This window comes from Artibeus jamaicensis, unplaced genomic scaffold (genome assembly GCF_021234435.1).
Source record: "Artibeus jamaicensis isolate MK-2021 breed Jamaican fruit bat unplaced genomic scaffold, CSHL_Jam_final contig_233, whole genome shotgun sequence".
Classification (NCBI taxonomy): Eukaryota; Metazoa; Chordata; class Mammalia; order Chiroptera; family Phyllostomidae; genus Artibeus; species Artibeus jamaicensis.
In genome coordinates, this window is record NW_026521486.1 from 67,289,853 (window position 1) to 67,317,147 (window position 27,295).

At 42.0% G+C, this 27,295-nt stretch overlaps 1 protein-coding gene across 1 annotated transcript in view; it reads left to right on the plus strand.

The window, feature by feature from the left end:
• TPH2 (tryptophan hydroxylase 2) overlaps nt 1-16,116 on the plus strand; it is a 104,217-nt gene extending 88,101 nt beyond the window's left edge. The window contains exons 9-11 of the mRNA XM_053661444.1: nt 6,651-6,746; nt 15,373-15,506; nt 15,628-16,116. Of these exons, the coding sequence (XP_053517419.1) occupies nt 6,651-6,746; nt 15,373-15,506; nt 15,628-15,802 (405 nt within the window). The 3' untranslated portion in view covers nt 15,803-16,116. The remainder of the gene's footprint in view (nt 1-6,650; nt 6,747-15,372; nt 15,507-15,627) is intronic.
• Nucleotides 16,117-27,295: the final 11,179 nt, after the last annotated feature.

Consider the following 27,295-nt stretch of genomic DNA (forward strand, 5'->3'; position numbering starts at 1 on the left):
GTTCTGCCCGTAGCTAGCCCGCACCTGGGATCCGCGCCCTTGGCTGCCTGTGCACTACCCTGGTCAGGGATCTTTTTTGCCCGACCTGTTCCGCTGCTGGCTTCACCCGTCTCACCAGTTTAGCTGAGCATTTCGTTGTTTTCGGACTCCGTATTGTCGATTTTCTGTGTGGTTTGGTTGCATTTATTGTTGTTAAAACTTTGTTGATTTTAGATTTGGTTGTGCGAGGATGAGAAGTGTTTCCACCTATGCCTCCATCTTGGCGGAAGTCCCCTTTTGTGTGTTTTTATCTGCACTTATCAGCGGTACAGACATCTGATGTTAGAACGTCTTTGAGTGTCATCCTTTTCTTATGGGATCAGCCCTTTGGTTGTGACGGGGAGTGGGGGAAAGGCATCAGATACTTGTTAGACTTTATGGGGCAGGGTTCTCCCTGCTTTACAGGTCTCGAGACTTTATTTGCTACATCATGACGTGGCGGTGGTGGTGCGGGTGGGCGTGGGTATGGAGCCCAGAAGTGGGCGGGGCTAGTGTGAGTGGCTGGGGGCACATGTGGGTCTGGGCAATAGCTATTTATCCCCAATCATGGAAGTGTTTCAATATTTCAGTGACAGGAACTGCTGTGCCTGGGTGACGGCTGGTGGCCTGTATCCATACACGCACCTGCTGGTGAGGAAAGAAAATTTGGTTTGAAATTAGGAAACTGGAGCTTGAATCCTAGCTCTGCCAGCTGTGTGTTGTGAATTTTTGAGCAAATTACTTGACCATCGAGCCTCAGTTTTCCCATCTATAAAATAGAAATAATAATTACTGCTCTATCTCAAGTTAGTAGTAAGACTACATATATGAGAACACTTTATTAAACTGGAAGTCTTCTGGCTAAGTTTATTGTCTTGATGTTTTAGCATCATTGTTGAGGTCTGTTGTTTGGCGATAACTTCAAGTATAGAAGTGCTTAGAGCTGTTTACCCAAATATTATATTTCTGTACATTTTGAGTATACGTTTTGTGTGTTTTTCCTGTTCCCCTCCTACGTTAGGGTATGGACTTGGAAGGTAAATAAGTAAACTTTGAATTATGTGCAAGACAAGGATAAATCGGATCTGAGTAAGGGCCTGAGTGATTCTTTTATATGGAAAGTAAATGAAATTTAGCGCAACTCAGGGCTTTTCAAAACTCTCTTTTCTAGCTCCTTGCTTTCAAGATATGTGGAGAATGAAATTCTAAATGTAGTGTGATATGTCGATTATTTAAAAATATATACTATCAGTATGTAAAGATCAAATTTTTACTGAAAGTGATAGAGAAAATTCATCACTCACTCAGGCACTTACTTTTGTTTTTAGAGAGATGGGAAGGGAGGAAGACAGAGAGGGAGAGAAACATCAGTGTGTGAGAGAGACATGGATCAGTTGCCTCTTGCATGTTCCCAACCGCGGGACCTGGCCTGCAACCCAGGCACGTGCCCTGACTGGGAATCGAACCAGTGACCATTCAGTTTGCAGGCCAGCACTCACTCCACTGAGCCACACCGGCCAGGGCTTACTTAGGCATTTATTAAATGACATGGGAAGCCACTCTCTTAGAGAAGGTGAAAGAAGTAGGATTCCTGGGATTCCTCCTAGAAGTTTGTGTACCATTTTAATACAGTTTAAGAATATAGCATGACTCTCAGGAAGAGGTTACATAGTTTTTCATGGATTCAGGGAGTGGGGAAAGTGGGAGCCAAAAGGACCCTTTAAGAGGAAAATTTTCTTTCCTTCAAGAGCTCTGAAAAAAAACATTGTTCATCTCTTTAATTGGATTAAGTGTCTTAGCAAGAGCTTCAGGTGCCCAACGCCAAACATTAGAAAGATGTTGCATCGTGTGCTCCTATAAATCACCACGTGGGACCAGTGTGTATTTTATGGGACTGTTCAGTTTCTGTGGACCGTGTTAGCTCAAGCTGTGACTGCCGCTGGTTTGGCTGGGCCAGAACTGATGCACGGGTGGTGCAGTACCACTAGTGATCTGACGATGGCAGCATTGGGCGACCTATCTCACTTTCCTCCGCACCGCGGTGTGAGCACGTCCTGCAGCCTGTTCCACAGTGGTGTTTGGATTTCAGATTGTCACTCAGACTTTCTTCTGCTTAATGACTGCATGTATGCAAATGACTTTGCTCTTTTCTGTGGAAGAGGTCCAATCTGTCATTCTTGTTTTGGTTTTCAGTTAATGATTATATGTAATTATAATTCAAATAAAATATTTATAAATAATTACATATAATTAGTGGTATGTAAACCTTGGAATTCATGAACGTCAGCTCTAATAAAAGGTACCCTTCAATTTGGGAGGTGTTAGTCTTACTATTATTATCTGTTTCTATTTAAAAGATATTAGTGGCCAAAAATCTGCAATTGTCTTTCACTGGTGTTTTTTATAAGATTCAGGGTTTTTTGTTTGTTTGTCTGCTTTTTAAATAATAAGCAGGATATTTATTTAGTAAATCATTAGGGAATTATAGATCCCCAACATCTGGAGAATCCTCTAAGGAAAACAAATGACATTTTTCTTAAAAATTCAGAAACAGTTACCACTGAATTCTGAAAGGTCATCAGGGGGTCACCCAGGTCAGCTTTAAGCAGGCTCTGCAGTTACCCCCAGACAGAGGACGTGTGTGTTGCCCTCTCCTCCCCATTAGCAACCGTGACCAGCATGCGTTTCCAAGGTCTCTACCACCAATGAAAACAGAAAAAGGAAAATTATTCTGAGCCAGTCCGTTATTCAGATTTTGCCAACACCTGAGACTCAGGTGTATTTTACCATTTTCTCTCTATTTGTTACTCACGTGTGGAGCTGCAAATGGAAAACAGTCTCAGGACAACGGGTCTTAACTCCCTGGGGAGTGTGGGCTGCAGAAGTAGCTTCTAGGCACTTTCTGTGGTTGGGGATAATAACAAACCAAAGGGAAAGGTAAATGAGAATAAAGGGAATGAGCAGATGGAGCTGTGTGAGGTCAGAGTTTCAGGAAGGACTCTCAGGCGAGGTATGGGCCAAGCATATTCCCAGGGATGAGGAGCAGAAGGCAGTGACTCTTTCCTCTGAGGTTGCCCTGGTTCTAGAAGCATGTGGACTAAAGACACACTGATAGACTTAGCTTTGAACCTTGAGTTCAGTTGATGCAGACCTTTTAATTCTGCCTGAAATTGGTTGGGATGCCAGATCTATGTGAAGATCTCTGTGAAGATCTATGTGGCACACCAAATTTTCTCAGGGCTCCCCCAGCCAGTTTTGATTTGGGTCATGATCGTGACTACGCATTATGTATGCACTGGTGTAGCATAAGGAAAATGCTCTTAGTAGGCTGATCCGAGTGCTCCTGTAAACGGCTCCGTGTGTGTATTTTGCAGGCTTTAGAACACGACGGCATTTCCCCTCCCCCAACACTTCTGTATGCAATGTTCAGGCTCCAAGGATTCAATACATGTGCTATAGATGTGATGTAAATTAGGCAAATCAGCTGAAGACACACAAAGAAGATGCTATGAGGTTCTAATTTTCCTGTTTGACTTTAACTTCTCCATTTTTTGTTTGTAAGGGAAAAATCATGCATCATTAATCTTTTACCTCCAAACTTTAAAATACTGAGCTCTAGATCTCTTCAACGTCACCATCTAGACTGGTCCTGAGTAAATTGCTTTACCTCCTTAAACCTGAGTTTTCCTTTTGATTAAAGAGGAGGCTGGACTTTGTCTTCTTGTTTTGCAAGTGTATAATCACTCCTCTTCATTGTGCCCAGCATTGTGTGAGTTTTTTTTTTTTTTTGCAGGACTTGAGGGCAATATTTGAACTTTTCAAAACATATTCACCCCTCTCGTGGTTCTTCTTATGAGAGGCCACTATGATATTCCTTCTCCTAATCCCCTGCTACCTTTGGCCCAAGTCTGCTTGAGTCATTCAACTCTCTTGTCTCTAGGCTGCCACCTCCTTCTGACAGGTTTCTTTGATCTCACTCCTGTGCCTCTACAATCTATTCTTTATCCATCATCAGCATGATCTTTTGAATACTAAATCGGCACATGTCTCTTCACACCTAAAACCTTTCAGTGATCTCCCAGTGTCCTTGGAAATGCAAATCTATTCCTGCCTCAGGGCTTTTGCACTTCCTCTGCTGGTAACACTCCTTCCCCTAGATCAGCAATTTTCAACCTTTGTGCTGCAAGAATTTTTAAAACATGCAACAAGTGACTATTAGAGGCACTGACCTCTTTTCCCTTAGATTGTGAAATAAAACAGTGACAACAGCCAACACAACAATAGCAGTCTGGTGAGAATGAATCAAAATTATACCTATTTTTTGTCAGATTGATAAAAATATAACATATTTTGTTAGACTGACAAATATATTTTTTGGTGTGCCACAAATTTTTAGTAATTAGTTTGCGAGTGCCACAGATGAAGAAGGTTGAAACCACTGCCCTAGATCTTTGCACAAAAGGCTGTTTTTCAAGCGGCTTAAATATTACTCCTTCAGAGAGGCCTTCCCTGGCCTCTCCAACTAAAATAGCTATGTCTTTTGCTTAATGTCTGACACGTTACATGGTTTTATTTATATGGCATATTCTACCTGACATTATCCTGCATATTGATTTTTGATGTTGTTATCGTTGTCTGTCTCATCTCAGTATTGCCTATATACTTCTCGGGAATGGGGCTTTGTTGCCTTCTTTGTTGCATGTCCTTAGCAGCTAAAGCAGTCTAGCATATAATAGGTGCTCAAGGAGTACTCGTAGAATAAATAAAGGAATGTCATCGTAGGCGGGACAACTGCATGCTAGAGAGGCTGTGCTCATGCAGCTGATTAAGAGTCGGGCCCAGATGAAGCCCAGGGCTCCTCACGCTTCTTTCCTCCAGGTTGCACAGCCACACAACAGGCCTAACTTAGAGATCATTCTTTCATTCACTACTTGTTTGTTTATTTATTCACCGGTTGTTTATGGAGCCCTCACTATGTTTCAGACACTGTTTTGTATCCGTGGTTCTCAACCAGGCGTGATGTCGCTCCCCTGGGGACATTTTTCAATGCGTAGTGTCATTTGTGGTTGTTGGGGCTGGGGAGTGGGTGCCACTGGCATCTGGTGAGCAGAGGCCAGTAAACATTCCATGGTATGCTGGACCCCCCACCCCGTTCCAGTGGAGACTTATTCAGCCCACACTGTCAATAATGCTGAGCTCGGGAAACCTTGTTCAAGATGAACAGACTGCTACCTGTTCCCATGGATTTTATCATCTATGGTGGGGAGACAGGTGACAAATAGTCTACACCATACAAAAATAAGTGGAAGACCATGTCCAAAAGTGGTGTGATAGAAAAGAAAGAAAAGTCAGAACAGAGGAGTCTGGCGGGCACCGCAGGTGCTGGGGGTGGGAAGGGCTATACTCTGAGCTTCCTTGAGAGGTGAACCAGCAAAAGAGAACCTGCCTCTGGGGTTTTAGCTCCGTGACCTGGACTAATTGGTCCTTCGGGTCCAGCCTGTTGCTGCAGGACATCAGCCCACTCCACTCAGATCACCCTCACTCTGGAAAAACGTGAAGCCCTCCCGAACCGAGGGGCCTGTTAACCTCCACATAAAAATAGAGCAAACTGCCATGGGCAAGGATTATTAATTTCTGTCCCTTTTAAGCAGTGTTTAAATTTTCCTCTTTCTCAACACTTCAGCACACTATGATCGCTAATGCAGGACAGTGCTAATTTGATGCAAGTTTTATTGCTCATTGTCTGCTTCTCACTTTTCTCTCAAAACAAAAATGGTGTGATTTCAGCCTCTCTCAAGGGCATTGTGAGTTTTCAGTTGTGCAGAGGTTTCTGTCTGTCTAGGTTAATTTCCTCAACTCAACAGAAATAATTGTAGATTTTAATATCTTGGGAGGGCTGTAGTAGCTAATAGTTGAAGCTGATAAAACTCAGGTCAATGAAATGGTTCTTATGATTATATATATACTTATATATTTATATATGTATTTACACAGACACATACATTGTATATGTATGTGTGTGTGTATATACACTGATTACATTTAAGATCTCACTGAAAAACATACTAAATTTTTGGTTTTGGTCATTTGGTAAGTATGTACTTACTTTATTGGTCTCTCTCTTATTTCTTTACCAAGGTTGGCACCCTGGAGATACTCAGCAAATGTCTGTTGAATTAATGAACAAATTGCAAATATCAGTTTGCGATTACTAGGTTCTAATTAATTTTTTCACATATACATGAACTCACATATCGCCAAAATACAACATAATAAATATTATATAATAGCATGTTCTTACAGCATTATTACTGTGACATATTAATTTATTTCTAAATCTGTGTTTTTTTATGTTTAAAATGATTGCATAGGATCTGATTTGATTCATGGGTTTCTGAATGTGGTAAGTGTAAGACTTGTAGTGCTTAGATACCTTTTCTGTATACCTTTGACCTAGGAAAGGATTAGTAAGCAAGAAAATAGATGTCAATAAATGATTTTGATTCAAATATATGTGAATTGACATTGTTGAAGAAATTACGGGCAGTGCGCCATTTTATTTTGGGTGCTGTTTTATTCTATAGAAGCACTTGTTGACCAGTTTACTGAATGCGTGTTGCTTTTTTTTTTAGTGCTATTTCTTTACAATTGAGTTTGGCCTGTGCAAGCAAGAAGGGCAACTGCGGGCGTATGGAGCAGGACTGCTTTCTTCCATTGGAGAGTTAAAGGTAGGAAGCTGTGAATGAAAGTATCCTTCCCAAGCAAACTGGTTCAAGGTCATGGGCAATATTGATTTGTGTGTCTGCCCATTTCTACTTGCAGATGCTCCATAAATATTTAACACAGAGGAGTTGGCACCTCAGCTGTGGGGGCTGACCTAACTTTCTGCTCTTCTGAAAATGGGTCACACCTTTTCAGGTTTGTGGTGAGACTCAAATGGATGAGCATGTACGTGCAGTCAATGGGAATGACAAATGCATGCTCAGATGTTGGCTAACTAATGACTGTCCCACATTCAGTGCTGACAGTAGGCAATGAGCTCGCAGTATTCTACTGATTAAAATGTCCTCGTAAGGTTGCCTTGACTAGTCTCATTTCTGTCACTCCCTGGCTCCCAGGGACTAATCTAGCATTTAATTCCCAAAGGGGAATTTGAGATTATTTGAGCTTCTTCAAAATTAATGTGTATTAAAGCATATGTGGACATATACAATTTAGTAAAAATCTAAATAAACCTATGGTCTGAGAGGTACCTCCTATGAGTAGCGATGCCTAAAGGATGCTATTTTGGTGCCTTGACATATGGTAATGTTTCCATTTATTCAGAAGTGCTGGGGCCTGAGGCTTCTGATAATTTAAGTATTCTGGTTACTGAGCAATTACTATCTATACCATTGGGGATAGCAAGTTTTGATGAATTTAGAATGCAATGTGAAATATAACCTGGAAATGGTACTAAAACAATTTTATCTTTTTTTGATTATTCAGACTAAGATCAGGATTATGGACTATGTTAGGGTTTGAGTTTCCTTAGAGTATTGATTGTTACATAATATAATTAGGAAATATATGGTAATTGAAACTTTTTGTTTTTTTTCTGTTCTTGGAAGATGTAATTTATAATTTTATCAAGTCCTCTCAATTGTGACCCCATTCATTCATTCCCCAAACATTTGGTTGAGCACCTAGTATGTGCCATGGACTGTGCCATTCACTTGGGAATACAAATAATCATAATGAAGAATAAGAATTAAAAGAAAATGACAACTACCTCAATGGACACTTAAATAGACCTTACTATTTTTGGTGATTTCGCCATATAAACCCATTGAATTCTCACAAAACCACAAAGAGATAAGCATTACTGTCATCACAGATGAGAAAGCGGAGGCATGAAGATGTTAAGAAACTTGCACGAGGTCCCACAGCTTAGTAAGTGTTGGTTGGGGCTGGACCCTAACAAGTCTGGGCTCTAGAACCTGAGCCTTTAACCAGGAGCCACGTTGCCTGGGATTCTTGTTATTAAGGGGTTTACATTCCAGTTCAAGAGACGACAATCAGATAATACAATGTGGCAAATGTGCCCGGACAGATGGGGCCATGTGTGGGAGGACTTCCCGACAAGGGCCCAGCCGCCCAAGCTGCGGGAGAGGATGCGGTGATGCAGACCAGCCACTGGACCGTGCTGCGTATCCAAGGCCTGACTGATACAGTGTGGTGACATGTTTTTTACTAAACTGTTAACACAAAGAGCCATCTGGGGTGACCCTTGGCTCGGCAGCAAGAGCCCACAGCAACGGGGCAGGTGTTATATCCCTGAAAGACCCAAGTCTTGGAGCGAGTGCTTTCTCATTTCCCCGAGAAAAGAATGAGCCAGAAAATGATGTAGCTCTTGAGCTACACCTATTTACATTCTCCTCAGAGGGTTTATAAATTACACCAGAAACAAAAGACACAAATCTCTCTCATTGCCCCAACTTTCGACAGGGTCCTCTGATCCGGTTAATGAGGCATGTGTAGGCAGCACTGGCGTGAATCTGTTGTTTTCATTTCTGTTGGTGCGGGTGGAATCGTCTGGAGATGGAAATCAGCCAGAAATATGCACACCGAAGGGCACTGTCTGCCATGAATCTTCTGGTTCTGGTCCATCACCTCTGGTCATTAGCATTCTTCCATTCTCAAATTCCAACACTCTAACATCCCTATGATTGCTGCTTTGGACCATTTTTACAATTCAGGAATTCTTTCTATGGCAAATATCTTCTGATTGTTCACAGAGGATGCAGAACGCAACGCAGGTGATGTCCACAGCCCCTCCCCTGACCAGCTGCCGCAGCACCCTGAGCCTTCCCAGCGCTTCTGAATACTTCCGTCCAACTTTTATTTAAATGAACAAATGACTGTTCTTGATCTAGGCAGAGACAACTTTATTAACAGCATTATAATAATTCTAGTGTAGACATGCTTACAATTTTGAATCTAGTTACCTTATGTGGTAAATTATTTTTTGCTGTTCCAGCTGCAGCCTAATGTAGGTCCCAGCGAAGTTGTTGGAGGGTTTGGTGTAGTCTTTATAAATTTTACATAAACACCCACAATCACCTTCTCACCTTGAGCAGAACATATTTTAAAATTTATGCTTTAAGAGGCTAGATTTTTGGGGGCATAGATGTTTCACTTCAGAGCTGACCAAGTATTTCCACGTAGTTTACCTAGGGTTGGGAGGAAAACTTTCATTTTGTAAAAGTAAGAACATTGTTTTCACTTTTTAAAAATAATTTTGACAATGATTATTTTTATATTTAAAAAGACAGAAACAAAATATATGGAAGAGCTTGTAAAGGCTAACATAAATCTGATAACCATAAAGACTATTTTTAAAAAAAAATTTCAGCAATGGTTAATCTCTCTTTTCTTCCAAATATCTTTCAGACATTCTAAAAGTGTGTTTGGGTAGGTCCTTCCCTTCCCTTCATCACTATGGCAAGCAGCTAATAATGAGCTAAGTTACTTGGAAAACTGACTTTAAAAAAAAGGATGAGTCAAAAGGCAGCTCCATTTTTAGTTTTCTGAGGAAATTCCATACTGTTTTCCACAGTGGCTGCACCAGTCTGCAATCCCACCAACAGCGCACTAGGGTTCCCTTTCCCCTACAACTTCTCCAACACTTGTTTGTTGCTTTATTTATGATAGACATTCTGACTGGTGAGAAGTGGTATCTCATTGTGGTTTTAATTTGCATCTCTCTGATAGCTAGTGGTACTGAGCATCTTTTTCATGTGTCTCTAGATCATCTGTATGTCCTCCTTGGACAGGGATCTAATCAACAAAACAAACAAACAAGCAAAATATAACCAAAGGCACTGACATAGAGAACAGGCTGCCAGGGACCAGAGGCGAGAGGGGAGGGGATTTCAGGGGAAAAGGGTGAAGGATTTACAGGAACAAGTATAAAGGACACATGGACAAAAACAAGGGAGGGATGGAAATGGGAGAGAGATGAGGAGGGCTGAGTGGTGGGCTGGGATGGGGGAAAAAACAGAAAACTGTACTTGAACAACAATTAAGATAAAAAATAAAAGACAAAAGAAAGAAAAAAAGTTGAAAATAGCATGACTGGCTGCCATCACCCACAGTCTAGCTGGTATCTTTGCTTCAGGCCCTTTTCTCTCTATCGCAGAGTTGACCTGGAATATGTCTTTCATTTAAAAACTTTATTATTTATTCACCCATTCATTCTTTTATTCAAACCCCAAAATTAAAGGTCACAGATTTCAAGGAAGTTGGGATCTCTTGTAGGGCAGATCTAAGAAATCACTTCCTAGGGGTCTTTGTTGAATGCGGTTCTTTTGTAGAAACAACAATGAAGTCTCTTCATATTAGATATTAAGAAAATGACTGCTAATCGATGAATTGGTGAGTCTTAGCTCAATAAGTTAATTCGTCTCAAGAGAAAGACACATTTCTTCTTTTCCCCCCATAGGTAATGGTAATAAAGTCTAGTACTTTATTTCCTGAAGGGCAGAGATTAGGGTTTTATTTTTTGTTTTTGTTTTTCAAATGGGCTTAGCACTGACCCCATAGCAGTTGCTGGAATATTACATATAAATATATATGTTCTGCTTTGCAGGTTTTGATGAAGCTGATGGTTTAGAAAATTGTGGCTTTGGTTTTACCTTGTACAGGGAATTTATTGTGCTACTTTTTAGAAAAAATAGCTGTTAATCAGCAGTCACAGGACAGGTTTATATTTATACCCGTCATTTGTATTTACCACCACTTACAGCAGCTCTGTGAGAGTCAGGATTGCTGCCAGGCTGCTGGGAAGGGGGTCCTCTGAGGTCGTCTGCTTTAGCGGCGGCGTGGCTGGAGTGAGGACTCGGGGTAGGGCTCGCTGCTGCTCAGCCCCCACGTCTCTACCCTGCTCTGCTGGCTCTTGCCTCCCATCTTCCTCCTCCCCTTTCCTTTCCTTCAGTGAAGGAAATAATGACTTGAGATAAGGACAGAGAATGCCTGCACACTGGGAGCTGGACGCAGGTCTTTGGTCTTTGTGAAAGGATTGCATGAAGAGAGAGTTGGTTCCCTCACCCCTGTAGCTTATTCAAACTCATGAAACTTTCAACGTCAGTGATACAAAAAAAAATAAACAGGAGTGACGCCGTCATCCCCCAATTTGGCAATAGGGATGTCGGTGCCAAGTCGTGCTTGGTGAGCAGGAGGAATGTTTGAGGGAGGTTAAAAATATAATATACGTATGTGCATATTCAAATATATGTATTTATTATTCTGATGTGGGAAAAATGATTGTAGCGTGAGTGTAAAGGTGCTCATAGATTTATTTTATTCAGAATCGTGGGCCCAAACCTACGTATAAACCTGTCTTCACACTTGAGTTTTCCCCCAACTTTAACCAGTTCTAATATAGAGGGTGAGGGTCACGGGAGTTTTACATCTGGAATAGTTGAGATAATAACGCCCAGTCATTGCAAAGGCGGGTGGCTGGGAGGAAGGGGGATTTTACATCGATGAACTCAGGGCAGGCCCTGTTGCCAGGTAGCACCTGGAAGCCTCAGAACGAGGCCCATGCTTTCTTACCTGTGAGTTCTAGACCCCTGGGGGAGAGGAGCGGCCCTCGTGGTAGCCGAATTCATATCATCTTGAGGCTAAATTAGCAGTGATAAATATATTGAGCACTTCTTGCGTGCCCGTACTTCACATTCATTACCTCGTTTAATTCTCACTGCAACCCGGGGCTGCAGTTACTATTTGTATTTCCGTTTTCCAGATGGGCACTGGGACAGGCTTACAAAAGTGGAAGAACTTGTCCAAAGTCACGTAGGAACTTTAGGTGACAATTGGGTTCTGGGAAATTGTGGATGTTGAAAAGATACTTTTTAATTTAAAGGGCTGGAATGGCAAATGAATCTTAATTTGTACTCTATAGACAATTAATCAGGAATGGCCATCTCGGTTGGGAAGGCTGGGCAAGGCTGCTCCGGCCTGTCCTTGCTGGCTGGGGTGGTAGGAGGGCATGGTGGTGTGGGCGCCGTGTATTTGCAGGCGCTGTAAAAATTGTACTGTGAGAAGAACTTGAGAATTCACGGAGGTCGATCTTTTCAGTTTATTGAAGAAGAAACTGTGCTCCAACCTGGGGGTTTTTCACCCACATGATAGCAGGCTGCAGGGACAGCTTCGTTTAGTATGCAGGGCCTGCATTTCCCCAGTCCTGTGCCCTAGTCTGTTGCATTGTGGGTAACTCCAAAGCAGTCCTTTTAGGTGAGAGGAGGTGATTCTCAAGCTTTCCTGCATTTTTAAAATGGCTTGGGAGTAAAAGACTGCCAGCCAGATCCTCTCAGCATTACGAAGCCCCCCCTTTTTATAGAAGGTTGGATTACTTCTTGCAGACTTCAGCATACCTGAAGAGCACGGCAGGAAGGACTCACTACGGTGTCCCCGGGACAGCTAGCCGTTTGGCTGGATACTTACAACAAAGCTACTCTGGACACAGGGGAGTGGGGATGATAGCTATTCTCCCAAACTCAGCAGCTTAGAGGGAGACATGGATAGTAGTTGAAGAGCAAACTCAGTAGGACTTCACTGGAGTGGGCAGTGGGCTTTGGAATCAATGGAAATGTGCATGCTTTTTATATCACTTGGGCCATGCCCTAGTATTCAGAGACAGGGGATCTCACCGGCTGCATGGATGTTGCTGGCAGTCATCACACAGGGAAGATACCCATCAGGTAAATGAGATCATCGACAGGTGTGATCACAACTTCATTGGTCGGCCTTTCTCACTGGCTGCTTCCCCAATGCCAGGCTCTTGTCATTCGCCAGGCTAATCCTTGGGTACCATTATCATCCCTGTATTTGTAACCAGCATATTGACTCTGCAGGCTCCTGAGGAGAGACTGTATTTTTTAGAGTTTTGAACAATCAGCTTCCAGTTTTTCCTTTGACTATCATGCAAGGCAAGTGTGATATGTATTGCCTAAAGGTCTTTGCCTGAAATTATATGCTGCGAGTCCACTGACTTTTCTTGACATCTGGGGCAGAGTAGCCTGGCCTCTGGGATTTTCTTTGGTCTAGTCTCATCCCCTTTAGCAGTGAAAATGACTAAACAAGCTCATCTGAGTCTGCAGTGGAGTCTTCCCACGACAGGTTTTTCTAAAACCACACTGACTCCAGTCTCTGTTACTGCATACACACATTCTGGGGGCATCCTCTATACGTGGTGACAGTTACAGTTGCTGATTTCCTATCAAGACATTGCAGATCCTAGCAGAGGGGTTTCACCCCTTCTTGTGCTGGGCCTAGACCCAGTGAACGGTCTGTGGCTCAACAGGGGTAGCCCAGGGGAGCCGTGCCTTAAATGTTCCTGTAGCCTGCTCTGCTTTTGCTCTGCCCGTGCTCCTGAATGTGGAGCTGAGAGAAAGATCAAGGGCACTGTCAGTCTGTTCCTTCCTCTAATATGTGCTGATTGATGAATGGGCAACAAGAGAAACATACTAAAGTAAAATGCTTCCAGAGTGTACGGCTGCAAAGAAAGCAACTTTCTAGTTCTGAAACCAGTGACAAGCCAGCAGGAGGGCTGTTCTTTGAAAAAGAACGGCAGCTCTCATAAAAGGACATTTCGTTTCTTGAAACTGAAGTCGTTTTAAGAATGTGGACAGAATTATTAGTCACGTGGAACCCAAATCCCCCGACATCCACTGCACGGCATGGACTCCAGCACAAATGCATTCCCAGATGCAGTGACCTTTGCTTGTAATGGAGCTGTTTGTGGGCTGAAAAAATGAGTTTGCCGTGAGAGGCCCTCTGCATCCCTGATTCATACGTGCAGTGATCTGGACAATGAACTTGTGAGAAAGCACGTCACAGGGCGCGGGCTTGTGCCCTTTCTATTTCATGTCAGTTCTTGGGTTTACGATTATATTTTCAGATGTAGGGAACCACAGCCTTCTTCATGGGAGGCCACAGATCATTCCATGTGTTTTTACACTGTGGGAGGAATGCACCAAGAATACTGAACAGGAAAGTTTTGTCAGCATTTCTCTAGGAAACCTCAGCAGTTAAAGATTGAGAAGGTAGAAGCGTGCTTTCGGTGGGATCCGGAGGCTGGGATACAAATCACGTAGCCCAAACCTCTCGCTGCAGCTGAGGGAGTGGAGGCACAGACAGGTGGGGTGCTTTGCCAGAGCAGCCCAGTCAGGCAGCAGCCACCCTGGACCAGAGCCACGTTTCCAAACCCCCGCTTCAAGGCAGTTTCTGCTTCCCTTTTCCTTTCTCTCCTGACTAATTCACCCTTGAACTTAAGAAAGACACAGAATCTAGTAGTGTATTTATCAAAATACAGTTCACAATCACGTATGTCTGAGTCACCATGGATGCCCTTAAAATGCAGATTTCTGGGATTTCTCCAGACCTACCAAATAAAGTCAAAGCCTGGGTATCTGCATTTTCACAAGCTCCTTAGTGATAAAATGCACATTCCATGTGAGAATCACCAATTCGGGGTCTATAAACAGGCAGGTGGCATGTGGCAGGAAATGCCGGACTAACTTATAGCATCGCTGAACTTACCTTGAGAATCCGATCCTTCATTGGTCCTGCTGCTCCTCAGGCCAGTCACGCAGTGAGCTGAATGGAGCTAATGATGGTTCAAAGAGCAATTAGGTTGGCTTTCCTGTTTTCCTAACGCCTGCTCTGGGCATAGCTGTAACTATTAATATTAGCTCTTTTTTTTCCCCACCTGGAAATATTTGTCTTCTGTATATTGCTCTACTGTACTTGGTGGAAGGTAAATGAATGCTTTACAAATATCCTCAAATATGCAGGTCCACTCCAGACACTGTTGATAAACAGTTACCTGGCCTCAAAATGTCTCTCAATGAGTCTGCACGTAGTTTAGTCAGAGTCCCAATTACCTCTCCACGCAGGTAATTATTACTTCTGCCATTTAAGTGAAATTTCGGTACATTGCTTATAGAAATAAATATAGGACCGTATTTATGCTATCCCTGCTTCTATTCATAGCATAGACTGAAAATTCCATTTCTGTCGGGTTATAGCTCTGAATGGTTCTTCAGGATGAATTTGGCTGATAATAAATAAAATAATACCATAATCTCATTTTTTTTCTTTCAGCACCGAACAGACTTAAAAACAACAACAATAACAACAAAATGCCCTAACACTCCATTTACCCCACATATGGGAGAATTCTATAGTTCATGGCAGACTAATAACTGAACAGTTCTGTGAAATTATTGAGCCATGTTGTAGAAATGGGCCATCATGGCACTTTGGAAACCTCACTGTGGAGTTTAACGGGGTTTGCGGTGTGTTTTGCAGCATGCTCTTTCTGACAAGGCATGTGTGAAAGCCTTTGACCCGAAGACAACTTGCTTGCAGGAATGCCTTATCACCACCTTCCAGGAGGCCTACTTTGTTTCAGAAAGTTTTGAAGAAGCTAAAGAAAAAATGAGGTAAGCTTGTTTTTTGGCCATCTAGAGAAAATGACTTATTTTTCTGGCTCTGTTTCTTTGTTCTATCTCTTACACCAATGAGGGTTGATTGCATATCTTTCTGTTTCTGTGTATTTTGCAGGGACTTTGCAAAGTCAATTACCCGTCCCTTCTCAGTGTACTTCAATCCCTACACACAGAGTATCGAAATTCTGAAGGACACCAGGAGTATTGAGAACGTGGTGCAGGATCTCCGCAGTGATCTGAACACAGTGTGTGATGCCTTGAACAAAATGAACCAGTATCTGGGGATTTGATGCCCGGGAACAGTATTGTCACCAGCGTGATCTTTTTGAGGGCTTAGCAGTCAATGTCATATAACACCAATACCTGTGTCTGTGTCATGGCTTGGCTAGCAGGCATGCAATTATGTATATCTCTACCTGCTTGTAACTTACTGTGCTGATGTGTGAAACACCATTAAGAACCCAGTGACAGGTAACCACTCATTGTAGGAAAGATTTTAATATGTTTAAGTGTCTTAAATTGATTTGACATTCCTGCTTAGTGTCTTTCACCAAACTGCATCTATTTAAAATTTGTAACAAATAGCCCTCTTACGATTCTGGCTGGTGACCTTTTCCTTCTCAGATCTGAGCCTTTTCTCTGTGTTCATTAGATAAAATGAAAATAGCAGTGGAACCGTCTCTGCTTTCGGTAGCATCAGTACTTTTACAGCATTATTGGAGAGAAACCCAGAACCGTAGGAAACTTTCCATCGTGTTAACAATATTCAGGATTCTGTTAAAAAATTGTTGAGGTAACACACGCGTTGGAATGACTTCTAGGTTGTATATTTATACAATGGAAGAAAAGAAAGCTTTTAAGAAATGGGATATACAGGTTGTACTGACCTTGTAGAAACTGAGCTGTGGCATGTTGCCCACGGCACTTTGGAAGGAAATACTTCCATAAAGGGCACTGTTTGAAAGACTAAACAGTGGGGAATAAATCTTGAGACTATCAATTTTATGCTGGAATAAAGTAAATTATCATGCGCAGGTGTTCAACCTATTTCTTTTAGAGGGCAATACAATCATAGAACTTTGCTTTCAATGATGTGGAAATTGAGTCTCAGAGAGGTTGAGCGATTTGGTTGAAGTAGCACAGTTAGTTCCAACCTTTACAGTCCATTGCATGTTGCTTTTTGGGTTGCTAAGAAGCTTAACTTGATATATGCATGTATTTATATATAGTCAGAGAAGGAAACTAATGCTTATCAAAACTAATGTTTATCACTGAATGGGACCTCGTTCGTGATTAAGATTTGCCAACACTACAGACGATTCCTCTCATGGAGCCAAATCACTGGGTGTCTGTCTACTTGTCTAAAGTTGGGGCACGTTTTGGCAAGATACAGTGATAATACCACAGATCTCTGGTCATGCTTGCCATAAGAGGCATAATCAGGTGATTGAGTGGAAAAATAAAAAAACCCCCTGCAGAATAAGTGAATGAATTTCACCCTCTGATTTCTTCAACAAACGCAGCTCTCTTCCCCTCATTCTGCTTTGGTCGTGCAGAATCCCAGGGGGAGACGGGAAAAGTACAGAAGGAAAAGATGATGAAATCACTTTTAAGTTAGCAGTTCTAAAATAATTGCTAGAACAGTTTCCAAGGCTATTCCTTTAATAATAAATTACATATGATTTCAAACTACTTCTTACTCTTATCTGGGCCCATGATGAGGCAGACATATTCAGACTGAACATGTTCAGGAAGAACACGAGGAAGCGTTAAAACATACCTCAGAGAAAGGGAAAATTAAAATGAAAAGTCAGAGTTTTGAATATTAGTTATCTTAACTATTGAGGATCTTTCTTTTCTGCAGGATTCTAAGAACAACTGAGTTTTTGAGAAAGGATTTGGTGGCTAGCAGGTGAGAGTCATGCCACTTAAATGCTGTTCTAAGTGAAAGAGATAGTGCCTTGAAAAATTATTGGTGGTAGAGAAATTATGAGCAAGCTGAATCAAATGAAAAGGATCTAGAAAGATCAAGTAACTGTATTTTCAGTAGTTTTACAGGTCCATAAGTGCATAGTTTCCTAGATCTTGCTTTACTAGATCTAGATGATTCCGAATAATTATTTACTTATAAATACTAATCCAGAAAAATAATCCAGAAATTTCCAGAACTAGTTGCTGAATTTTCTCAGAGGAGGAAATTGGTGAAGAAACTCTTGATGTCTACCCATTGTGGTTTTCCCATAATTTGGTGTTGCATTAGACACCAGTAAACAAACAAACAAACCCGTTAAGTAGCCCAGAAGATTTTCCCTTCTAGCCCTGTAAGAGGGGAGCCTCTTAGTTAAATGGTCTGAAGGCAGAATTATATTTAATTGTAAACAAATTCCCTCAACAAAAATTACATTGGAGCGGTCTTCTGATTGGCTTATAGCGGCATCTTCCGTTTTCTTACATGCGCAAAATCTATGTTGTTTCAAAAATAGAAGGGTTGTGAGGCAAACAGGCTTCCCCACAGAGCTTATATAGGTATCACACAAACAGGAGGAATTACTGTGCTTCATTCTTTTTAGATTTGTTCTCTATTTGGAATAGCAGTTACCATGGTTTTCACCATGTGAAACAATGGGGTCCTGGTTTCCATTTGTTGTGAGCATTTAACTTGCAAATGCCATTACAACTAATGGTGGGAATAATCCTATAAAATTTAATAGCCATCATAGGAAAAATGTTGGCAGAAAAAGTCCCCAAATGAAAACAGTACAAGAAAGGAGTCACAGCCAGTTTCTTGTCATCTCTGATATCTGCTCAGTGTAACCATTTATCTCAATTATGCCTCATGACTTAAAGCTAAATTAAATAGATCCAAGGGCAATTATAAATTTAAAGATACTTGCTCACTGTCATCTCACTGTGAATTGCCACTTTATTTTGGTTTACTGCTGACTTCAGTCATCAGCTAATCAGAAATCAACCCAAGGTTCCTAGCAAGACCCGTTTTCTTGCCCATCACACTTTGCAAAAGACAGCCAGACCTGATCAACCCAGCTTCCTTTTTGAACCATTTTTGTATGTTGTGAGGTAGGTGCAGGCATCTGGTATATTCTTGAATGATCAACATAATATTGATAGATTGATTATAAGTTGCATCTTTTACAAGTAGGGAACTTTGATCCAAGATAGTTTAAGAAATTAGTTATTTTTTTAAAACTTTAACGGTAAGGGTTGTGAAACTTGGGTTTGTGGCTTAGTATTTATTTACGGTGTAATTTAGAAATGATGCTTTATAGGGATGACATATCTGTGCTTGTCTCACTTGCGCATAGTAAATGGACCCGAGCCTAATGAATGCAAAGCATTGCAACATTTACCAACATGAAAAGTCTAAAATGAAAAACAGTGTGCTTTAACGTGGAAGCAAATAGAAATACAAAGTTTCATTTTCAAACGTAGTCATGGCTCACATCACCTCATTTTCTTCCTTCGAGGAGGAAAACATTAACACAAGATGTGGTTGTCCTCCAATTCATTTGCTCTAATTTTCAACATCTAAGGAATCCAGCGCCGATGCTCACTCTCAGGAACCTTGTCTTACTTATAATGAAAAAGAAGGCAGCCCAGAGTTTTCCAGTGTGTCTGATTTTTTTGTCTTCTTCAGTTTCCAAAGACATTCTCTTATTTGGGGAAATGATTCTTATGCCAATTGCCATGATCTGGGAAGAATCAAGGGAGGGAGTGATGGGATACAGCTCCTTCTAATATTAGATTTGCACGTGTCCAGAATAAACCAGTTCTGGAGCATGGAATTCTTTATAACGTGACTTGGGTCATGACATTCATTCAGTGGTTTAGACTGTGTCAGGGACTGTATCAGGCACTGTAGTAGATACTGAGGAAATGGTGATGCATAAGACAGAGGAGATTTATGCCCATTTTGAACTTACATTCTAGGGGATAGATACAGGCAAAAAAACTAGATTATTAGGTTGAGATCCTGGCAAATTTTATGAAGAAAATAATCAGGGTAATGTGATAAAGAAAAAGGGGGAGGGGGTAAGATGAGGAGGAAAGAACTTCCTGAACAGATGGTATTGGATGAAGAACCACAGGATGAGAAGAAGCCAGGTATGAAGGGGGCTATGGAGAGAGTGTTCCTGGAAGAGGGGACAGCAAGCTTGAAGCTTGAAGGCAGAAATGAGGTTGATACATTCGGGGAAGTGATAGATTGCCAGTGGGCTGGAGAGGCAGGAACGGAGGGCAGCATGGGGCAAGGATGAAGGACACAGGGATCTACCGGGGTCATGTATACTCCAAGTCTAGTGGGAAGTCCTAGAGGGCTGTAGGCAAGGCAGTAGCCTGATCTGATTTACATTTTTATGAGGTTAGTCAGGGTGCTGGGTGGAAATGAATTGTAGGGGGCCCTGAGGGAGGGTGTGTGGACAAGAGTGAGTGGTAGAACCAAGCAGGAGGCCGTTGTGATACTGGGGATCTGCCAAGTCCATATCCTGGCGGCTCATGGTGCACATTACTGATATGGTTGTAATTCAGTAGGTTACAAAGTGAAATGGGTGGGTCAGCACTGTCAGGTGGAACGCTGGGTTGGTTATCGTTTTCGCTGGAGAAGCGCACATCCAATGATATCCTGTGTCTTTTGCAAATACTTAAAGCTCCTTCTGACAAAGCAACATCATGCTTGTCCTGGCCATCTGTGAAGGACACACAGCCAGACTGGAAAGCAAATGCATTTTTTTTTTGTGACTCACAGATATTGACCCCTTAAGAAAAATGAAGTAGAAAATAGGGCGTCCTTGGTAAGAGTTGGTGATGCTCAGACTCGGACAGTAATTCAGGTCAGAAAGAAGCTTCCTCACCTCTAGGCAAACTAAAGAGTTGTATTCACCCTGGCCATTTCCGTGGGAATAGGCCACATAAATATAAGTGAATTAAAGTCTCTTGTCACTCTTCTCACTGCCTCTCATCTGGCCAAATGTACATTTCAGATACCCTCGAACAGTTCACTCTCTGTGATTCCTTCTCTCCAAGAAGGATGGGTCTGGTGCAGCAGCTGGAAGTTCACATCCTTCGCTGGGAAGATCGTAGTGAGCCTTATGTTCAACCCAAGGGCATCTGTGGTTATGGTGCCTGCAAACAGCATTCTCATAATCCAGTCTGGATACAGTTTTTATAATTGAACAACAAAAAGCATCTGACAGATGTGGGAGGGTAATTTGAAAGCTAGATGGCACAAAGAAATCAAGTTCATTTTCTGTCATAATCAAATCTTTAAAAAAGATGCAAAACTAGTTCTCACTTTTCAGGTAAAGAAAGATAGTACTAATTATAGGAAGGTGGTAGGAGTTTCCCGGTCCCTCCTTAATCCTTCCAGATCTCTTGCAATCTCCTTACTTTTTAGCTTGTTAATTTCCGTGGAACTAGTAAGATGCTGATTCAGTAGGTCTATTATTCCCAAAGGTTTGCAAACCACTGAACATATCTAATGTACAGCTTGCCCAATTTTAGTGAACAGTTAACTTCAGAGACGTTAATGAGGCCAGTTATTGGCAAGTGAATTTGAAGTGAAGGACACATTAAGGTTTGTCACTATAGCAGTTATTTGTTTATTGGGATTGATTGAGGCAAAGCTCTTTTGATCATTACATCTGATTGACCATGGCACATGGCATTATGAGAGACTGAGTTTCCCAAATCAGACGGTTACTTGGAAGAAAATCTCCACCTTGCAAGGGCGAAACATATTCTGTTCCTGTATCCATTTCAGTGTGAAAGCCTAGCCATTAAGTTGGAATGGATCCTAATTAGCCTCCTCACAAATCTCTCAAACTTTTTTGGTCTTTCCTGTTAAGCAGAACTTAAAAGAAACCTATAAAAAAATAAAAAGAAGCCTAAATTTCTCCCTTGCCCACATATAGTCAATATCAAAGAAAATAACTTGCAGGGTAATACTTACCGCTGAACATGAATACAGACCTAGCAATCCTGATTTGAAGTGGCATTGGAAAGTGCAATTTGGTTCACCCAGCCAAATGAATACCGTGGAGGACAGATCTCATCAGCTGGGCCACTCCAGCACATTTGAATTGGTGATCAGCTGACAGCTAATTGCCAGATTGAGTCTGCCTCTTGAGCTTCTGCCTGGGAACAGAGGGAAAAGTCATCCTGACTCTTACCTAGGCTGGGCAGAGGTTTTCTCCCCTTTGAGGGTGGTTGGCACTCTGCTTACCCAGGTAGCTGTTTGCCCAGCATCCATACCCTTTGTCTGGTAACCACACTGCCCTTTTCCTTTCGTGATCTCCCCCGCCCTATTTTTTGTTCATGCCTTGCTCTAGGCAGACTGCACCTCTCAGTTGCAGGAGCGGGCTGATGAGCAAAGCTTGATCAATGAGATATATGCCCCTGCCTACACTGATTGCTATGGCAGGGGCACGCTGTGAGGTGGCCAGTGTTGGTCAAACTTTGGACTTTTCTGAAACCTTTGGGAAAGAGGTACGCTGCTTTTTTCTGTGATGGGAAGGTGGTCATATGGGAATCTGGAATTTCTGGGGGCCACCATGTAGGGAATGCAAAGACAAGAGTAAGAGATCAGGGCAATGTCTTAATGACATTGTCAAGTTCACGGATTTAGCTGCGAATGAATGCACCTCTGGATTTCCAAATCTGGCAGCTAATAAACAGCCCCTCCTCCCCGGTTCTCATTTTCAAGCCGCTATCACTGACACCTGAAGACCGCCCACACCCCGGAAGACAGCCCTAGAAGAGAGCGGATTTTACATTTGCTTTCTTCACATTTTTCCTCTTGGTTGTGGAAATCACAGCTTCCTGAAAGGAGTACTATTGATGGCTCCCTTTCTTTCTTTCTTTTTTTGACTTAGTTTGCGCCATAGAAATAGGGGATGCCTGACCCTGACATGTAAATCTTCCTCTCATGCTGGGAACTGTGGGACTTCTTCCAGTGAGATGGGGCCAGCAAAAGTGTTCCACAGAAGTGCTTAATTGGGTTCTAGGTGACTACCTGAGATTCAACCTGGAGGCCACCAATTAGTTTTGTGAAAACAGAAAATGAAGAGAAATTAAACTTAAGATAACTGGATAAAGCTTTTTCTGTTCTTTTTTTTTTTTAAGAGGATCTGGTTTTCATTAGGATTGGGTACCTTTAAAGAAAAACTCTCTCATAATAAAGATAACATTGGCTTTGGAATCAGGAAAACAGGAGTACAAATTCTCATTTTTTTTGCTTACTAGGTCAGTGATCTTTATAGACTTACTGATTGTTTCTGAGCTTCAGTTTTGTTTTCTGTAAATGTATGAGAATGCCTCGTTTACAGGATTATGATGAAAATTAAATATTATATACGCCTAACCATAAAATTACTTAAAAATGTTAATTTCCTTCTCTCATTTTTAAATCTGTTAGCTCTTAAATATCACCAGCTTTTCCCACACTCCTAGATGATGAAATCATTGTAACTTAATGGCCCAAAGAAGTACTATATCAGTGTTATGGGTCATTGTTTTTATTTCTGTGACCTTTCATACTCTCACTGGATGATTTCGCAGAACTGACTGGATCTCATTCAGATGTAAATCTGTAGCTTGTGGCCATTTGCGTGATGGCCTTAAATTGCTACCTGGAAATTCAAAAGCAATGGATACTAACCGATTCAGTGACCTCAGAGATGTTTTGCATTTCTCTCTGGACATCAAAATTTATATCTATGAAGTGGGAATAAAGACCTATTTAAATTAATGAAACAATATAAAGGTTAGAACTTTCTGGAAGAAGGACACTAAGCAAATCAAACTATTATTCATAGTTCATTGAATTGTGCCAAGAAGGCTCTGAGCCATTCCACACTGTGTACCTCAGAAAACTCAAAGAGAAGGCAGAGTGGTGCAGGCCATATAGAAAGGCAGGCCCCAGCAGCCTCTGTTATGTCAGAGAGAATGTGTTTCAGAGAGCAGCTGCTTAGGGTTGTCGCTGATGAAAGTGAAGTCCTGGTCAAAGGGAGTAAATTCAGGGCAGAATAGAAATGCATTATATGCGCGGAGCAGAAAAAGGAAGTGCTAAGTGAAAATAGGAAATTGGAATATTATGTGTTGGAAGAGCAATTCTCTTCATCCCCGCAGCTAATGGACTGAACAAAAAGTGAACAATTTGTTTCATGTGATGATTCACTAACGCTAACTGACAAGGTTTCCATTTCTGAATCTCCTCCCACAGTCAGCTGCTTGTTTGCTGTGCAATAGCACACTTATCTGTCTATCTATGGCACAGCACAAACAGGGCAGCTGAAATGTATGTGAGGAATAACCATAACTGCTTAAATCCTTCCTGTTAAAGGAAGGAGTGAGGAGAGGCAGCATGGAGTGTCTCCTACTTGCTCCTACTAAAATAACCATCTGTTTCCTTTGTGACGTCCTCTCCTTTGAAGAATTCACTTGGAGAAAAATATTCTAATGTGGGAAGGGAAACAGAAGCTAGATTCAGTTCTACTTTGGGCTTTATTCTTGCACCCTTTGCATCTGGGTTGTCAATTAAACAACCGGAGTCGAATCCGTGTTCTAAGCACCAGCCCAGACACAGAGCAATTACCCTGTGGCTTTGTCTTTCCCTGGGGACCTGGGTTAGGCATGCGGAGAACTGACATTTTACCTGTGGTCTGAAAATAGTGCTCATTTCAGTGTATAATCAGGGATCAATCAACTATTATTAGCTTTATGTTCCATTCCTTACTTTGTTGACTTTCATTTTCATAGTATTTTATTATTCGGGTTAGTTAGGCAGACAAGGGGGAGCTTTGTGACCTGTGACTCACTGGGACCCTAGAGCAGAGACGTGGCCCCCAGAAGGGACGGGAGGTGGAAACTGGAAAGCCCCCAGAATTCCCTCCCTGCCTTCACCTCTGCCTTCTCTGCGCGTCTGTTTCATTCTCCTTACCCGGACTCCCTTTCATCTTCCTTTTTTCCCCTCTGCACAGGAGATTTTTCTCCTTACTCATCTTCATGGTGGAATGCGGTCACTCGAAAATTGCTGACTTTTACATTTTATACAATAATTTTAGCCAAAGAAGTGGCACTGCCTCTGAATTCAAGTTTCCAGTCCTGGGGAAATGGAGTCTGATCGATCCAGTGTGGGTCAGCTGTCCGTTCCTGGCCCGGGCGACTGTGGCAGGAGTGGGGTTGACATTTGACCTTTTAGCACTGGGGAGGCACTTACAGGAGAGTGTGGGCTGGGCAGAGATCCAAAGAGGTTTTGGTAGTCCAGACTATTACTATTGTCCCAGTTTAAAAAATCATAATGCTTAAGGCGTTTGCCTTTAGATCCCAAATGACCAGTATTGAGGTGGACTTTTACCCCTTGTTTCTCATTTTTTAAAAATTGTTCTATTACAGTTGTCATTTCTCATTTTCAGCACTCACTCTCAGACTTGCTAGCTTCTCATTCAAATGTCCCAGTTTTTGGAGTGGTTGAAGTGAGCTCACCTTTGGCCAGTCCATTCGTGCCTCTCTCCACTCCCTCCGTTGTGTCTGACGTCATCTCACATGTGGGCTGGAAAGGTGATGCGGGGGGTCTTCCAGTGGCAGACAGAGAGGAGGGATGGTGCAGACAAGAGGAGCATCAAGAAAGGCAGGGGCTCAGGAATGTGTGGTCCCAGAAGCCAAAAGAGAAGAGCTTTAAGGGTCAAGGAGCCACGGACTCCAAAGAACAGAGCCTCCAGCTGCTAGGGATGCGGATGGGGTGCTTGTACACTTGACGTGATCATGAGCCTGCCAGACAAGTTCTGGGCATGTGGACTCTGGGGTCCTCCTGGCATTCCTGTGTGGCTCTGGGGGTTGTGTTTTCCCTTCTTTGGAAAGCGAGGTTTGTTTTATTGTGGCTTAGTTTTTATCAAGACCCTACCTGAAAGGTGGGTTACATAATGGATCGACTTCCACTTGCCTACTGAGATACTATATAAGCGAGAGGTGTGTGGTACCTGCTATGGGGAAATTTGGCCCCGACTTTTTTTGTGGCCCCAATTTTTCCAGGATTATTTTTCCCCTTGGTGTGCTATGACCTTGTGGCTGTGATCATTTGGGTTGTATAACCTAGAAAAATAAGGACAGAGGTTCAAGCTTAAGAGGTCTATATAGTGTCAAATGCCTCCTTTAATCTGAGAAAGAAGCTGCTCATTAGCTTCACTAAAGCTGGAGAGTAGCAACCTCTGCCTACACCAAAAAAGTCATCATCAAATGTGCGCACTCAATTTTAAATATATTTTAATATAGTTATAGTTTTCCTCTCTCTTATTTGAGATGTATACTATTTCTTAAAATGAAAGTGTTTCACTGGCTAATCATAGCTTATTTGTACCTCAATCCAGGGAAAGGTAGATAACTGTGCACTAGTATTAATTAGCTTCTTTGGTCAGGATTAGTTTAAATCCATTGTTTTTGCTATGATTGCTACACATAAAATGAAATCAAAGAAACACGATGGCGGATTTTTCTGAACACAGCTTCACATTGCTCTGTTTTAGAGGCACGCACCCAAAAAGTTAAAAATGTCTCCCTTTTATCTTATATTCTTTTTGGTTCTTTTTCCTGAATCAGGTTTAAAGCTTATCATGCAGTCACTATTCTTCAAGCGTAGACCAGGAAAGGGGTTTGCTCTGGCCTAGTAGAGATGTAGATTTTCTTTCTCCACGTCATAGTGGCCACGAGGGCAGTGGCTGCTGTGGTCAGACAGCCTGGCCACACACCCCGTTCTGCTGCTCACCAGGATAAGCCAGCTGAATCCCTGTGTCTCACCTGTAAAGTGGGAACTAATAATGGTGGTCTCACAGCACGGCTGTGGACATGCAATGTGGAGATATATCTAAAGCATGTAAAATAGCGTCTATCACCTGTGTTGCAGAGTTCTTGTGAGCAGGAAAACACGTGACAAGCCTTTGGCCCAGCGCCTGCCACATGGCGTTTGTAAATACGCAGTGAATCAGGGCCATTATTATTCTGTCCGTTGTTCTTTGTTAACCACATGTCTCTGCTCATCGGAACTTACTTTTTATTATACAATTGATACATCAGTGCATTTGTTTTTAATTGGAAAAGAGTCAAGGATGCAAAAGAGGGGGAATCAAACAAGAACGTTTCCCTCTGTTCCGCACCCACGCCACTGCCCCTCACAAACAGGACAGCTGTCCACCTTCGGTTTGGGGAGATTTGGGCCCTCTCGTCGTCCTCACCTGTCTTCCCACACCACATTTTGATAGTGGAGCTTTCTGTCTTTTCATTTTATGCAAAGTTCCAAGCAAACACAACTTAGAGCTCAATACTGTTTTTTGATGGAAGGTCAGGGTAAAGCAGCTTCTGGGAACTAGCGTCATATGAGCTGCCCCCGAAGGGAAAGGAGATTTACAAAAAAAATAATAATCTCCTGGTGGGAGTGGAACTGCCTTCAGCCATCGGGCTGTTATCTCTAGGTTGCTGACCTCAATACACTCCTATATACATTCACAAAGCCTGTGTTTCCTGGGTTCCTTTCCGCTGCCACTGCCACTTCCAGTCTCACCAGATTGCAGCCCGGCTTCTTACATGAGTTTTAAGGAAGTCAAACTTCTTTCAGTGATATTTTTTGACTTTTAAGTAACAAAAATTTTTTTAAAAAATTCTTTTTTAAATAAACTTTCACCATACTTGAGAAAGGATTTGGAAGACATTCAGGGTCTCGAAACATTTAAAAAATAATTTTGAAAGGCAAAGAAAGATAAAAATAACTCCCCATTGTA